Here is a 16017-nt window from a genome sequence, read left to right on the forward strand (position 1 = left end):
AGAGCCGGAGGTGGGTTTTACTACTCACAAAAACATGAGCCTGGGATTTGCTGCTCTCCTCAGCATCCCAAGGGTGCTCCCCAGCACATCCCGAAGCCGAGGGAGGGGTGACGGGGTGAGATGCAGGATGGGAGCCAGTCCCGGGCTGCCCACCCCGATGGATAACTTCATCCCATGCTGCACTTCCCAGCGACGCAGGGCTGCTCCCGCTTTGTGGCGTGGGGAAGGAGCCTGCCAGAGCAGCCAGCTCCGACACCCAAAAATCAGGCAAAGTCTTTGGAGGCTGGAAAACACAAGGGCCTGGGTTAATTCCCTTAATTCACACTGCCAGCTGCTGCAGGAGACCTCGGGAGCAGCACAGGAGATTGCCAAGGGACCTCCACAGGCACGTGCCGCTTCCTCAGAGGATACAAGTAGGAGAGGAAAGGCCAGGGAGGCGCTGGAATGGGACGGATGCGCTGCATCTCCGTGCCACAAGGAAGCGCTTCTCGGGAATGCGCTGGAAACACGGGGACAACACTGTGAAGGGCAGGATGCTGAGGGCCAGGTTTCAGGCATGCTGAGTACCCAAGTCTGAGCTGACATCCTCTGAGGACCACCACCCAAGCGAGGTCTGCGTATGTCCCGGCTGCTTCTGATCTCTGAATTTCTGTGGGATGCTTCTGAGCTCTCCAAATCCAGAGGGATGGGAGAGGGACAAAGCTTCTCCAGCATCCAGTCTGGCTACTCTGAGACTGCCTGCACGGCTGCGAAGCACTGCAAGGCTTCCAAAAAGAAACCCTTGCCCATCCAGACCATTGCATCCGTCCCCTCTCCCCATGGTAAAACAACTCAAACCCTACCAAACTGATGAGTCTGCAAAGAAAGTGGGGTGTGGGGGGAAGCCAGCCCTGCTCTTGGGAAAAATGTGGCGGTGGAAAGAGAGGGGACAGGACCTCTCCTGTGGTGGCACGTGAAGCTATAACCGTGCCGAAGGGGAACGCCAAGCCCCCAGCGAGATGTGGTACCCGTGTTGGGAAGATGCCAGCGAAAGAGGGATGAAGACGGTAACTCGAACCATAAGATGCACCAGGGATGCAGCAAGTGGGTGAGCAGCTCAGGGAGGGCTGTCCCAAGCATCTGCCGTGGGTTCAGGGCAGAGAAAAGGAGGGCAGCCCAACTCCGACGCCTTCCCAGGGCGACGAACAGGGCAGCTCAGGGGAGCGGGGCTCTGCCCAACAAGTCCTTACTGCTGAGAAGAGACACCAGATCTGCAGCTGCAAAAGCGACAGTGTTAAACTGAGTTTACACCCCATGGGAATTCAGGCTGATCTCTCCCCGCTTTCATGCAGGCAGACGAGCCTGGCAGCCCGCAACAAATTAGTCCCAAACCAGATCAGGACCAGCGGCAGAGCGATGCCTGGGGGGTGCCCACCTCCGCAGGAGTCAGCAGGAAGGAGAAATGCCCTCCCCAAGGCCCTGGTGCCCATCCTCGGGCACCGGAGAGCTGCTAACGCTCCCGTTTTCCCCTGCAACGTGAAGCGTGGCATCCCTCTGGCCACGCAGGACCGCTCCACACCCCGGCACATCCTCCCAGGATGCTGCTGCAGGGCACAAAACCAAGCCCATCCATCGGGGCTCAACCCTCAAGGGCTGAATGGGGGCACCCTGCTGTGATGGGGCTCAGGGGGGAGCAGAAGGAGCAGTGACACAAAGCATGGTGACGTTTAAACCCAGACACAGCTGCAGCAGAGGCGGCGGTGTCGGCATTTTTATGAAACCCACTGGTTTAATTACCAACAGCCCTGTGCTCTCCAGTGCAGACGCAGCCTCCGAGTCAGCCACCAGAGAAGCGCGAGCATCCCTCCACCAATCCTCCTAATGAGCTGTTAAGCAATTATAATTAGCCAGCAAGGACTCAATATTGCAAACCCCCTTCCAATGCCGCAAAAATGCAGTGCTGCCCGCCGGGAAAACACCACCACGGTGCCCGCAGCACTGCCTGCTCCAGGGCACCCGGAGGGAAACCCAGGCCGTGGGTGCTCACACGGGCCGGGAGGCAGCCAGGTGACAGCGGACGGCATCGATGGGGTCGAGGAAAACGGGGCTTGTGACCATCATTGGGATGCAGGCAGGGCTGCAGGATCGGTCCCCCAGACCTGCTTCGGTCACTCTTGCCTGCTTAGATGCCGCTTTTACCTGCTGCTGACTGAGAAAAGGGGGTTTTTTGGGCCCCTGGGTCACTACCTCAAGTCACAGACACCTTGCCGAGGGAGCTAGAGGAGCGAGGGGATTTTTTCCTCCCTCCCCCAAACCAATTTGTTTCATGCTGTTTACCCACTCCGTGACATCCCTCTCAGCCAGCACAATGGAAATCAATGCCGGATCGCTCAGGGCTGGCGATGGAGCTGCCATGAGACCTCTCAAGCTGACAGACGCCCACCAGGAGAGGCAGCCCCGACATTTCCACGCTCAACTCAGCATCCCAAACCCCTCCTGTGCATCAACAGCCCCCAGATCTCCCCCATTTGCCCCCAGCCCACACCTCACCATGCAACCACTGCCCTCCATCCCCCATCTCCTCCAGCATCATTTAATTTTGCCCCAGATCCAAAGTGTGCTGGGGCGGCTCTGGCCAGACCACGCACCCATCCCCCTGCCCATTTTGACAGGGACAATGTGCCCTCACAGCCCTCGGCATGAAGGTTTCACTTCCCGGGACGCAGCCTCTGGAGAAGGTTACTCATACCAATGATGTCCTGGGAATCGGGCAGAATTTATTCAGCCTAAAAGTATTTCAGCCTCCGACCTCCACGCTGCCCTGCAGACAGCCCCTGGGGTTCACCATTTCACCTGCCAGCTTTCCAACCTGTTTCAGCCAGCATCTGGTTTATCTCCACCAGCCCCAGGGGCTTTTAACCTTTTCCTTCACTTTAATCTGGCAGCAAATCCAGCTGAGCTCTACCCCTCTGCAGGGACCATCCGCTCCTGTTCGGCCTCCCCCCTCCCCAAAACCCTCCTGCACGTCACACTGGTGAGGCCCCCACAGTCAGCAGCGGCTCCCACCGTCTCCCAGCCCAGCTGAAATCCCTTGGTCCTGCCATTGCCAAGGCAACCAGCCACCGATCCCTGGGGCGGCTGCTCGTCCCCTCCCAAAGAGCAGCTCCGGAGAGGCCTGGCTGCCGCACGGAGCGGGAGGGGATGGAGGGGAGGCTCACAGCGGCGCTGGAAGGATAAAGCTCCCCAGGCACCAACGCAAAGGGCTCCCGGTGCTTGGGAAAAAGCCCATACTGCGGTGTGCGGAAAGCGTTTTGCCGTCCCGGAGCACCTCCAGATGTACAGCAGCTACGCCTTCGGAGCGGAGCGTTTTCCTAACGAAAAGCCAGCATCCCTGCCCCGGCCCGCGCAGCCGCCAGGCCAGGGGAAGCTGCGCGCGGCGGCGGCAGTCGACGTGCATCACCCACCGAGCTGCCCTCGCGGGTAGCCAGCAGCACCTGCCAGCACATCCATGGCCGCCGAAGCGCCCGCTGCCGGAGCAGTGCCGTGCCCGGTCCCGTCACGGGCTCCGAGGGCACCGAGGCGGCCGGCTGCGGGACAGGACTCCTCTGCACCGCGCCGCCGGTCCCGGCACACCAGGACCCTCCTGCTCCTCGCCTTGCCTCCGCCGCCTCGCTCCCTCCATCGCCTCTTTGACGCCAAAGCCACAAATACCCACGTTAAAGGGGATGGGGAATATTTTTTTATCAGAGTGTTTTATGTCTTTTTTTTTTTTTTTCATGGTTTTAAAAGGACTTAAGCTGCCAGGGCTTGGAAGAGCCTCCATGGCTGAGTAGTGATGAAGGGACAGAGCGCTTTGCTCTCTTGTTCTGCCATCACCAAGGTCCAGCAGGACCTGCTGACCCACCCACACACAGACACACACGTGCCAAAACCATCCCCTCCGCCCAGGGTTTCTGCAGAGACCGGAGCGACAAACACACCCGCAGCATCCTTTCCCTGGGGAGGGACTGCGCAGCCCCCAGAAGGGCAAAGCAAAGGGCGAAGCACCCCTTTCTAGGGGTCCCTGCCCCTGCCATCACATGCTCAGCGCCAGAAATCCTGGGGCACGCAGGGCGAGTCCCCAGGGATCAGCTCCCACCCTCCACAGCCCCACACCTGAATACATCAGGCAGAGGGAGCAGGATCCAGGGCCAGGGGTATAAAGCCCTGGGTAGGGGGTCACATCCAGGCTCCCCCCACACCCTGCCTTACTGGTCACGGCTGCAGGCAAGAGGACCGGCTCTGACACTGAGCCCCCACAGCCAAGCCCAGCTCAGGGTCCCCACACTGTCACTCCAGCCCACCGCGACCCCAGGGACAGGCGGCCTGAGCAGAGACAGGATCAGGCCCATCATGCTCCTGGGGCGCATCACAGCAAGCCCTCAGCCCCCCCAAACCAGCACCCAGCAGAGCTGCAGCAACCAGCAGCAGGAGGGCAGAGTTACGGATAAATTACCCTGGCGTAACCCATTTGTTTCCACTTCACTATCAAGCCCTGCAATTCCCCACCTCCTCCACCACCTGGCTTCAAGGGACTTTTCTGGGGACCGGGTCGCAGCCAGGCTGGGGAGGGGTTCTGCTGCGGGTGGTTCAAAGCCAGTCGTGCCTTTGAATAGCCAAATTTTTGCCTTTGAACGACCCAAAAACAGGCACTTGCCAAATTTTTCCCATACTTCTCCCCCATCACCTGCCAAAAAGCCCCGAGACGCTCACAGCCCCTCCCAGCCGAAGGACAGGGCTCGCTTGTCCATCCATCCGGCTCGCTCTTGGCAGGTCCAGTGCCGTGACAAAGAGCCCATTCAGGGCAGCGGGGCACCTGAGAGAAGCAGGGCAAGGAGCCCAGGGCAAACCAGGCCACAGCCCAGCAAGGAAGACAAGGGCTGCAGGGCTTCCTGGCTAGAGGAAGGGTCCCAAGGACACCCAGACCAGCCCACCCCCCCAGCCCCTCCAGCAGGGATGGACCCAGTTTGCCCTGGCACCTGAACCCCACGCCGAGGGGGAGCTGGTCTGGGGAAAGCAGCCTTTTCTAGCAGGGATAGGAAGGGGGCAATGCCAAGAGACAGAAAAGCAGCACCCAGCCTCCTCGCAAACCCGACTGCCCTTCCTCTTCAAAGGGCTATTTCTCATCCTCTTCCCTACCTGCTCCCGGTTCCCTGACAAAAGGCATGAAACCCACCGCTGTTTGCAGCGTTTCAGCCTCCCAATTAAAATCAAAGGATACATCACATCCACTCCGTTCAAAAGAGGTGCGTTATCCCCTGTGGGGAAAACGCTGCTGTGTGTCGTCCCAAGCCCCCCTGCTCTCCCTACGTGCACGACCCCAAAGGACAGGTCCCCAGGGAGGGACAGGCAAGGGCAAGGCTCTGCAGGCAGCGACGGGCTGAGCCAAACACAGAGCATCCAACCCACCACTGCCTCTGGCTCAGAGCATTTCTGGGAGCCCTCTGGACCATGGCAGAGGGGCAGCCCCTGCTCCCACACGCCAGCAGCTCTTCTTCCAAAGTTCACGAGGATGCACGCAGCCAGACCCAGGCTGCGCCGCGTCCTGTGGGTATCAAGAAGCCCAGCTGGGTTTTGCTCCCCAGACAGCCCCACTTCAGCCGGGACTGGCTTTAGCATCCTCCTTGCCCCCTCCAGCACACATCCTGCGCTCCCCCAGCCACAAAACCCTCCTGAAACCTGGTTCCCAGCAATGCCCCCATGTGCTAAATCACTGCCCGGGCGAGATGGCTGCCAAGGGAGGAGGACCGGCCCCACGCCCCTGCTAAGGGCCATTTTAGATTTTTACTGTAATTTTTTTCCCCTTCTTCCTTCCCCCCCTCCCTCTTTTTTCCCTTTCCACCTGGCACGCCAGTGTTTCCACCCCATTGACTCAGAGAGGTTTCCAGCCGGGAGAACACAGTAATGGCCTCATTATTTCAGATGAGGAATCTGTGTGTTCAATTAGGTAGAGAAGGGTAATTATCTACTTGTAGAAGGTAAGAAAAGGGGGTTTATTTTATCAGGGACATAGCACCAGCACGGTTCCCAGTCAACTCCCCAGGTGCTCCAGTTCCACATGTAGCCACCAGCTGGGCCGAGGGGACACAGGTACCCCCTGAATAATCCCCCCACACCTTCGCTGTGCTCCTCGACATGTGCCGAACCCACCACTGCCACTTAGCCTGGTCCTCCCCACCTTACACCCCCTCAAGCTACCCAAAAGCCTCGTGCCCTGCACCTTCAGCCTCCAGAAAGTACATCTGCTTGGTGACACTTCATTTAATGAGTAATTAACCTTTTTTTTTTCATACATCCTTTGCCAGCTGATGCAAGCCAGGCAGCATCCTCAGCAGGAGGCAGACAGGTTCTGGCTCACGGAGGCCAAAAAAAGCCATCTCCAAATCTCAGACGTGTTTTTGTGCACAGACCCTTGTGGTGATGCTGTTGAGCCCTGCATCCTTCCCCGCCACCTCTCCCCCTCCAGAGACAAGTGTCCCCCCCATCCCTAAGGGATCTGGGACCCGGACACACCAGAGCTCCCCGCAGCAGGGTCCCAGCTGGTGAGAGACCCTATGGCCAAACAGATGGGGAAGGAAGGAGACACCTGAGCCAGGAGGGCATGGTGACACACCTCCCCCCCCAGCCTGCTCGCTCCAGCCCAGGGACACCCGCTAAGCCCCAGGGAATATCGGGTACCAGCTGCTTTCTGCTGGGAACACGCAATGCATGCCAACAGCTGTGCTCCACCGCTGGCTTGGGCATGTCGCCTGCAAGAGCTGGGACACGGAGAAGAGCAAACCCTATCCCCACTGCGGTGGGACACCAGTGGCCATGGGAAGCAAGATTTTCCCCCCAGCATGACACAAAGGCGGCTTCAGTGCGAGTGAGGTGGAGGGGGAAAATATCTCCGGGTAGAGGGGGGCTGCCCCGGAGTCCCCCTCAAGCACAGCTCTGCCTTTCAGCTCTTCCCAGTCTCAGCCCCAAACCCTTCCCTCTCCACTCAAAACTCTCACATCAAGCCTTTTCTTGAATACAGTTTTTTCCCCTTGGATATATTTTTTTATTCCATTCAATATTTTTCCAACTAAAACAGTTCGCTCCCTGGCTCTCCCACTCCAGCTCTCTCCTGGGTTGCAGCAGCCGGCTGAGGGTCCATCTACGTGTGGATGAATCCCTTCCTCAGCCTCCACCCGACCCCTCTCCATCACCACACTTGAGGAAAAAACCTAAAAGGCTCACTGGGACCTAAACTCCAGCTTTGCCACGTGTTCGCCCAGGCTTTAGGCACCGATTGGAAAATCCCAGTGCAAGGAGCAGTGTCTCCCCAGATTCCGGCCCTGGTCAGCAGAGAGGGGCATGATCCAGCCCAAGAGAGGTCCAGGCTCCCCTGGGGAAGCACACACCTCGCCGCACCCCAAAGATGCCCGCGCTCCCCATGGCATGGGGCAAATCCAAACCCCATCATCAGACCAGTGGAAAACACTGCCGGAGCACAGTCCTCGCCCGGCACCTCCCAAGCCGCGATCCCCCCGCACCATCCCCACCCACCACACATCCCCACCTCCCGTGGACCCCCTTCTCCCCCAAAGCCACAGGCCGATCGCCCCCCAGCTCACAGCCGTTCAGCTGCGCCGCAGCCGCAGGGTTTCCCCGCTGCAAGCCAGAGCAGGGCTGCGCATCTCCTCGGTGCTATAGCAAACCCTACGGCCCCCCCTCGGAGCATCCTGAGGGGCAGGCTGGGATGCAGGGCACGTAGGGAGGAGGTGGGAGACAGCAGGAACAGGCACCCACCAGTTCAGCACCTAAAAACACACCCAGGGAAGGCGCTTGCTCGCCAGCATGCGGGCATCGCTCTGTGCATCCTCCCCAGACGAAGCCGCAGAGCAAAACCTCGTCTCCCCCTCATGCCGCTGCATCCCGGCACCCAGAGGGACCCCAACCCGCGGTTTTCACGGCCAGCCCTCGGCAGGGCCTGCAACCCCGCGCCATCTCCCCCCCAGCCCGAGGCTGCTGGTCCTGAAAGGAGGGCTCGGCCCTCCTTAACACCAGGACAATCGCAGAGACATGGGGCAGCCGCTCACTGTTAGACTTCTGTAACTTGTGGCTTTTCCATCGAGCACGACCCTGCAGCGGAGAAAAGACAATAAGCAGCGCAGCCTCCCCGTAGCTGCTCCTTTGAGGCGATGAACAGCCAGCCTCATTTCCTGCTTCTCTTATTAGCATTATCCCAATTTCCCCGATTTTACCGTAAGGCCCAAAAATTTGCAGGATCATGCTGCTGCTACAGTCGGAAACTTTGGGTTTGTGAGCTGAGAGGCTTCACCAGCCTCCAGAGCTGCTCTGACCTGCTCAGGAAAGCCATTTCTTGCCTAAATAAGCACTAACTCTCATTTCTTACTAATTTTTTAAGGACAAAAACCAATAGGCGAGTTCAATCCAAACAGAAACGTTAGAGCTCAAGTTTCACCCGCCAATATTTCGTGCCGTTTTACACCACCCGAGCAGCCCAGCGAGGTCTGCAAGGGCAAAGCCGGGAGCAATTAACCACGAAGCTGAACCGTAGGGCGAGCGCCAGCACCTGCCCCCCCGGAGCGCCCCGGATCGCACCCCCGGCCGAGGGTGGGAGCGGGAGGGATGTTGTTTTTCCGATAGAGAAGTACAGGCTGAGAAAGTGCTGGGAGAGGCAGGGAGGGTTGGTTTGGTCCCTTCCAGGCAGCGACGAGCGGCTATAAATGGCCTTCTTTGTCATCGCAGCCAAAGTGGCGGGCGGAAAAATGAGGATGGAGCCGCTCGAGGGAGGGAATACCAAACCCCCGCCCGGTTTGGGGATGCCTCCAGGGTCTCCTCCGGTCACCCCAGTCCCTGAAGCTGCAATGCCGGGGCGCGGCGCCGAGGTGCCCGCGGTGGGGTCCCGCTCTCCCCGAACCCACCTGGGCGATGCAGGATGGAAAACCCCCGCTGGGACGGGGGGTGCGGGGTCCCACCCCTGCGGGTGCTGGGTGGGAGCGGAGCCGGGGGGGTGCTCTGAAGGCCCAGCGCGGTGGGGGGCACACCCCCAAAACCCACCGAAGCGTCGCACCGAGGGGTGATGGCGGTCGGGGGGGGGGGCCCTGGCGCTGCCCCCGGTTAGTGGGGTGGGTCACCCGCCTCCCCCCGCCCCGGTTACCTCTGCCGTAGGCGAAGGGGAGGCGCAGGGCGCGGCCCTGGCGCACCAGGCTGATGTGGAGGTAGGTGAACCAGACGGCGAAGGTGAGCAGCACCAGCAACAGCAGCAGCTTCAGCTGCTTCCGGAGCTTCTTCACCGGGAGCCGCGGCATCCTGCCGCCCGCATCGCCCCCGCCGCCGCCGGCCTAGCCCCGGCCCATCGGGCCCCCCGCCCGCCCAGCCCGCTCCGCTACGGGCCGGCTGCGAGGGCAGCGGGGCGGCGGCGCGGCTCGGCGCGGTGGCCCCCGGCCGCCCGGTGCATCGCCGCCGCCCCGTCGCGCCGGCACCCGCGGGTGGGGGAATGAATGAGCGGGGCCGCGGCGGGAGCGGAGGGCGCAGCCGCCACGCCCCCTCGGCCCGAGCGACGGCACCGCCCGCCAATCGCGAGGCGGCCGCTGCGGGACCGCCGCCAATGGGCGCTCCCCGGGGGAGGAGCCCGCGGAGGCGCCGCGCGTCTCCACGCCAACGGGCCGGCATCCCCGCGAGGCGCCGCGGGCGAGGCCATGCGGGGCGCGGGGGGGAGCGCACCGTGTCCCCGACCCCGTTCCCGTCCCCGTCCCTGCGCGGCGGGGGCGCGGATCGGCGGCGGAGCGGGAGGACAAGCGCTCTGCGTGTCGCGGGCCCGGGGGGACCGGCAAGACGGGTGGGCGCGGGCCTCGGCGCGGCCGCCCCCCGACCTCTCCCCCCCGCGGCGCCGATAGTAGGTTCCCGCGCGGCCGCGGCAGGGGGCTGCGGGGCCCGGTCCGGTCCGCGGGGGGGGGGCGGGATCCCCCCTCACCGGCGCGAGGGTCCCCCGATCCCCCTTCCCGGAGTGCAGGGATCCCATGGGGGCGCGTGCAGGGATCCCATGGGGATGGTTGCAGGGGTCCCTGGGACCCCCTCTCGTGGGGTGCAGGGATCCGCCACATCTCCCCTCGTTGGGTGCGGGGATCCCATAGGGGCAGGTGCTGGGATCCCCACGATCGTCTACGCTGGGTGCAGGGATCCCCCTTGCCGGGTGCAGGGACCCCCGGGGCCGAGGCCACTTCTGCTGGCCGGGCCATCTGGAAGCGCGAGGGCTGCAGCTCGCTCCATGCAAAGCCTAATAGTAATTAACAATAAGACTTAATTATACCGGCAGCAACCAAGGCCTCGCTGACGGAGGGTTTCGGACTGTGCCACCTTGAAGGAGCTGCTGGTCAGTGCTGCTCCTGGGGGCCACGGCCCTGCACCCCCCCCGGCCTCCTGTGCTCAGCCTGGCTGAGACCAGCCACAACTCACTTCACCGCTGCACCGGCTGGTGAAGAACATCCAATGATTTTTTTTTTTCCTCTTCCCCTCCTTTCTCGCTCCACAAGCTGAGGCAGCAGCTCCTCCTTGCTGCGGCTTGGGGCTGAAACAAAAACACGCTAGACATCAGTTATTAGAGAAAAAATGCATTCACAGCTGGGAAAACTAGAGGGCACCAGTGCTCTGGTTTGTGTTTCCCCGGCTCAGCCCCCTTACAGATGTGGAAGGTTAATTAGCTCGTAATTAAGCCCAATTTTGACAAACAGGCAGGAAAAGCTGCAGAGCGGGAGGCTCAGACCTCATTAGGAAGCGAACACCCACCGAGCCCTACAGCGGGCTGGGGCAGCCGGCGGCTTGCAGGGCTGCCCCAGCCAGGAGGAAGAGGAGGGCAGGATGAAGGGGGCCTCTGCAGAAGGCTCTTCCAACAGATGCCGAAGAGCTGAACCCAGGGAAATTAAGCTGTTATTTCCCCCAGTTTTTGCACCTCTCCAGCAAGGGGAGCGGGAGGCCACAGGTCAGGGTATGGCTGTCTGCCAGGCCTTCATCCACGGGCCTGAAGTTCAGCCTCCTCCCGCTCTGCCAGCGGCCCTGTGGGGATCGGGAGCTTTAGGAACGCTGGTGGGATGTCCCGAAAACTTTGCAGCTGGCCCATGCCAACCAAGGAGAGAGGCTGGGACACAACGTACAGAATTACAAGAGCAAGTATTCATGCACATGAGGAGTCCCAGCCAAATCGGGGCACCCCGAATGTGGCTCCGCGCAGGGTTCTTACACCCTTCGGTTGTCTAGTACAAGGCAATGTGACTAACCACTAGCGCCCACGCTACGAGTTATTAATCACAGTCAAAGTTTGCAAAGCAGCTATAGTTTTGCAGCATTCCTGCTGCTTGTCGACCGATTCAGATGCCCCTGCAGCCAGCCTTCCTCGAGTTACTGATCTGTGACACCAGCCGACGCTGGGAGAGTTTCAAAGATGTGTCGGAGGTGCTAGGACGCCGGCGTGATCTTGGTTGTCCCAGGGTGTCCTTTATGGACAGCTTGAAGCTTCTGAGAAGCAAAGTCCGTCCTTCCAGGGCTCAGCTGGCGTTTCGTTTGTTTTAGTTAAGCATGAACAATCCCGGAGTTGCCAGTAAAATTTTATTACCCCCTTATATTACAGTGTATAATGTGAATTAAGGCATATTAACAACGTTAATACACTGTCACACTATAAAGGCTGGTAGGTGTAGCAGGGAAGGGAATGTTCATAAGGGGGATGGTGCCCCGGGGACCACAGGCAGGCAGCACAGGGCTTTGCATGGTGTCCCCAACAAGTGGCACCTTCGGCCTCACCCCATATTTGTGGGGGACGGAGTCGGAGGCAAGCTTGGGTCCCTCCACAGGAGTGGCGTTTGTTCGTGGGTGCTTGGGCCCTATGGAGGGCTGCCTTAGAGGTGACAGAGCCGGAGGGGACGAGCGCACAGCCAGCCGCAGCCCGTCCCGTGCTGCCCCAGCCGCTCTCCCACCCCCACCAGCAGCATTTCGGGGAATTTGCAGGCAGGCACAAGCCCAAGCCTTTGTATAACATCCTCCTTCCTGTGCCAGCAACGTCTCAGCCCTGCCTTGAGGAGGTTTCCGGGAAGAATCCCCCTCCAGAAAATTAGGGGAGTGGCAAAGGGATCCTAATCCCAGCCAGGGCTTTTCCGCCAAAAGCTTTTGTCCTCAATGGAGCCAGAAATTTTAGGGGCCGTGAAGTTGTATCCCATCAGCCTCGACTACTTGCACACACCGAAAATCCAAACTGCTGGCAGCGGGGAGCTGGGGTTTGGGGCTGAAAGCGGGGCGGGAAAGGGGGGTTCCCAGTGCCATGCAGCAGGGACCTTCATTAGGGTTTCTTCACCAAGCACCCCACAATGCTCGCAGTTGAGCCCAGATGGCCACCCCGGGCGGGGGCAAAGGGACAGGGAGAGAAGGGGGCAAAGAAGGGGGTAAAGAGGGGACAAGGAAAGAATGGGGCAACAAAGGGGGAAAGAACGAGGTAAAGAAAGAAGGGGGGAAACAAGGGGGTGAAAAAGAAGGCAAAGGGGATGAAGAAAGAAGGGGACAAAGAAAGAAGGGAGCAAAAAAGGAGGCAAAGAAGGGGACAAGGGAAAAGGGGGACACGGAAAGAAGGGGACAAAGAAAGGAGGCAAAGAAAGGGGTAAAGAAGACGGAAAAGAAGGGGACAAGGAAAGAGGGGAACAAAGAAAGAAGGGGGAAAAGAAGGGGTGTTGTGGTTTAACCCCAGCTGGCAACTAAGCCCACGCAGCCACTCGCTTGGTCTCCCCTGGTGGGACGGGGGAGAGAACTGGAAGGCTAAAAGTGAGAAAAGTTGTTACTATGAAGAAAATTTACTCTACCCCAGCCAAAATGAGTGCATTCTCCATCCCTTATTCTGTATCATTTACATCATGCTCAGGCCCCACACTATCCTCATTAAACCCCCTCATTCCCATCCTTTGATATAATACACAGCTATCATCCTCTCAGTCTGTGGGCCCCCCTCCCCCCATAAAGTGTCTGTAAAATGTCCACAAACTGCCCACTGGGCCCATGGCTTCGGGCTCCATCTCCCACAGGGGTCGCTGGGGACGGGAGAGGTGGGTGCTGCGGGGGGGCCCGTGGCTTCGGGCTCCATCTCCCACGGGGGTCGCTGGGGACGGGAGAGGTGGGTGCTGTGGGGGGGCCCGTGGCTTCGGGCTCCATCTCCCACGGGGGTCGCTGGGGACGGGAGAGGTGGGTGCTGCGGGGGGGCCCGTGGCTTCGGGCTCCATCTCCCACGGGGGTCGCTGGGGACGGGAGAGGTGGGTGCTGCGGGGGGGCCCGTGGCTTCGGGCTCCATCTCCCATGGGGGTCGCTGGGGACGGGAGAGGTGGGTGCTGCGGGGGGGGCCCGTGGCTTCGGGCTCCATCTCCCACGGGGGTCGCTGGGGACGGGAGAGGTGGGTGCTGCGTGGAGGCAGGGGCACGGCCGCCCACGCAGGCCGGGTCACTGCCGCACTCCTGCTGCTTGTACGGCTTCTCCGCCGGCGGGTCGCTGGTTCCCGCTACAGGAATCCCCAGGACACGCAACTCGGATCCCGGCTACAGTCATTTAAGGGCATTTCCACCGCAGCCCCCACCCGCGGTCCCTCTGGGCCAGGACGTGGTTTAACGTCGCAAGGAGCGACGGCATCCCGGCACCACCGCCACGGCCCCAGCAGGAACCGAAAGCCGCCCCCCCCCCGCCGAGCCCAGCCCCGGGAGACAGGCGGGGTGTCGCCCCGGTTGGGGGGGGGGGGGGAGGGGGGGTGCCGGGCCCCGCCCCGCCCCGTCCTCGGCATCGGGTAAACGAAACCGCAACCGGGCGCCCGCCTCCCCCCGCCGCCTCCCCCCGCCGCCCGAGCCCGAGCCCGCCGGGATGGAGCGGCCGCTCTCGCTCGGACCCCGGCTGCCGCCCTACGAGCCGCTGGCCGAGGGGATGGACTTGGAGCGGCTGGACGCGGAGGGGCTGCCGCGGAGCACCGTCGTGTCGGTGGAGCCGCCGCCGCCGCCCCCTCCCCGCGACCACCTCGCCTGGTCCCTCTGCACGATGCTCTACGCCAACGTCTGCTGCCTGGGCCTCATGGCTCTCGTCTTCTCCGTGAAGGTGGGGGGGTCCCACCGGCGGGGGGCCGGGGGGGCGGCGGGAGGGCGGGGGGGAACCCGGCCGCGGCCTGCCCGGTGGGGTGGGGGTGGCCCCGGGGACCCCACTGAGCCCCGCCCTGGGGTGTCCCAGGGGTCCCACAGAGTCCCTCACCTCAGGGAGACCCGTGGGCCCCACAGACCCCCAGTCCTGGGGTGCCCCAGGGACCCCACAGAGCCCCCAAAGTCAGGGATTCCTGGGGACCCCACTGAGGCCCCACCCCAGGGTGCCCCATGGACACCATAGAGCCCCCATGGAGCCCACTGAGCCCCTGACCCCAGGGAGACCCGTGGGCCTCAAAGACCACCACCTTGGGGTGCCCAAAGCACCCCACAGAGCCGCCAAGCCAGGACCCCCATGGACCCCAGAGAGCCCCCAACCCCAGGCAGCACCGCAGACCTCAAAGAGCACCAAACCTGAGGGTACCCAATGGACCCCACAAAGCCCCCACTCCATGGACCCCTGCCCCCACAGATCCCTGGCTGGAAGCTTTGGAGAAGGCAGAGTTTTGGGGCGGTGGGGGCACCCCGGGGTACTGCTGGTGTTACAGGGGGAGCACAGCCCAATGTGGCAGCTCAGGCTTGCACGGCCCCTCCAGCACCTCTCCCACCCAGCTGCAGCCTGAAGCCCCCTGGGGTGTCCCCCTCCACTGGCTCCCCCCTACCCCACTGACTGTCCCCTCTGCCTCCCCACAGTCCAGGGACCGCAAAGTCCTCGGTGACTCCAGCGGGGCACGCAGCTACGGCTCCACTGCCAAGTACCTGAACATCACCGCCCAGCTGCTCAACATCTTCCTCATCGCCCTCGTCATCACCATCATCGCCCTGATCGCTAGCGGCACCATCAACACGGTCAGACTCTTCAACCACGAGCCAGAGCATCACTCCTTCCTTGGTCCCACTTAGCCCTCCCCTTGCTCCGCGGGCAGACCATCCCCCCTACATCTGCTAGGGAGCCCCTGTCACCCCTTGGAGCTGGTGGGCGATGTCCTCCATATGGCCCCCCAGAGCCCGCTGGGGTCCTGCCCTGCTTTCCTCACTGCTCAAAGCCCCTGAGAAGCCTTCTCTGATGGCCAGCGTCGTTGATCTTCCTGGAAGAGCCTGGAGACACCTCTCTGCTGGCAGGAGCCGAGCACCCAAAAACTGGCTGTAGCAAAGGGAAAGAGCGTGCTTCTCTGCTTGCTGCTTCACTCTGATTTTGTAGCCCCAAGTGCCACTAAGGAGCAGTGCCTCGTTAGAGGAAACAAGGTTCAAATAAAGGTTTCTTTCACTTTTGCCCTGGCTCTGTTTCATTTTGGCAGGGGGTGGTTCGGGGTCCCGCCGCCCCAGCTTGGCTGGCTGAGAAATGGCGTCGTCCGCCCTCAGGATGCACGTGGAGGGGGGAATTGTCCCTTGGCACGGAGCATCGCAGAGATGATGCTCAAGGATGCACTGGGCTCAGTGAACCCATGTACTCCTGGGGCAGAGGCATCCCTTATGGGCTGCAAAGTGCTTGTAAGGCTCACCCCAAGGATGTGGGTAGCACCTCATCTTTGCCGGGGTGTCAGCAGGAGCACCCCCATCCTCACCAACCCTCAGGAGGAGGGTAGGAGCAAGCGGAGCTGACAGCAAGCTTTATGTTGGGGAGGGGGGGAGCGCTGTGCAAAGATGAGCTTGAACGTGACTCTGCAGCTGTGCGCGGGGCAGCAGGGCCTGGAGAGGCTTCCAGGAGGAAGCTGTGGGTGGTGTGGCTCCATCCCAAATCGCCTTGCTGCAGGACAGAGCCGTACAGCCCCGCCCTGAGAGATGGAGCGGCACTGGGACCACTGGGCGATGGGGACGCCAGCCAGGCAGGGCTGCTTTTGGGGTGAAAGATGGTGACACA

General features: G+C 61.6%; 2 protein-coding genes across 2 annotated transcripts in view; one reads left to right on the forward strand and one right to left on the reverse strand.

The window, feature by feature from the left end:
* B4GALNT4 (beta-1,4-N-acetyl-galactosaminyltransferase 4) overlaps positions 1-9530 on the reverse strand; it is a 30721-nt gene extending 21191 nt beyond the window's left edge. The window contains exon 1 of the mRNA XM_064453160.1: positions 9167-9530. Within this exon, the coding sequence (XP_064309230.1) occupies positions 9167-9317 (151 nt within the window). The 5' untranslated portion in view covers positions 9318-9530. The remainder of the gene's footprint in view (positions 1-9166) is intronic.
* Positions 9531-13536: 4006 nt separating this feature from the next.
* Positions 13537-15428, forward strand: LOC135313596 (dispanin subfamily A member 2b-like). The gene is made up of 2 exons (XM_064453161.1): positions 13537-14118; positions 14850-15428. The coding sequence occupies exons 1-2, from the start codon at positions 13891-13893 to the stop codon at positions 15057-15059; spliced, it is 438 nt and encodes a 145-aa protein (XP_064309231.1). The 5' UTR covers positions 13537-13890; the 3' UTR covers positions 15060-15428.
* The last annotated feature ends 589 nt before the right edge of the window (positions 15429-16017 follow it).

This window comes from Phalacrocorax carbo, chromosome 5 (genome assembly GCF_963921805.1).
Source record: "Phalacrocorax carbo chromosome 5, bPhaCar2.1, whole genome shotgun sequence".
Classification (NCBI taxonomy): Eukaryota; Metazoa; Chordata; class Aves; order Suliformes; family Phalacrocoracidae; genus Phalacrocorax; species Phalacrocorax carbo.

Excerpts from the sequence above, each read along its gene's own strand:
- LOC135313596 (XM_064453161.1), top strand. The coding sequence starts at position 13,891 with ATGGAGCGGCCGCTCTCGCTCGGACCCCGGCTGCCGCCCTACGAGCCG. Across the intron at positions 14,119-14,849 it reads CTCTCGTCTTCTCCGTGAAG|TCCAGGGACCGCAAAGTCCT; the intron begins GTGGGGGGGTCC and ends GCCTCCCCACAG.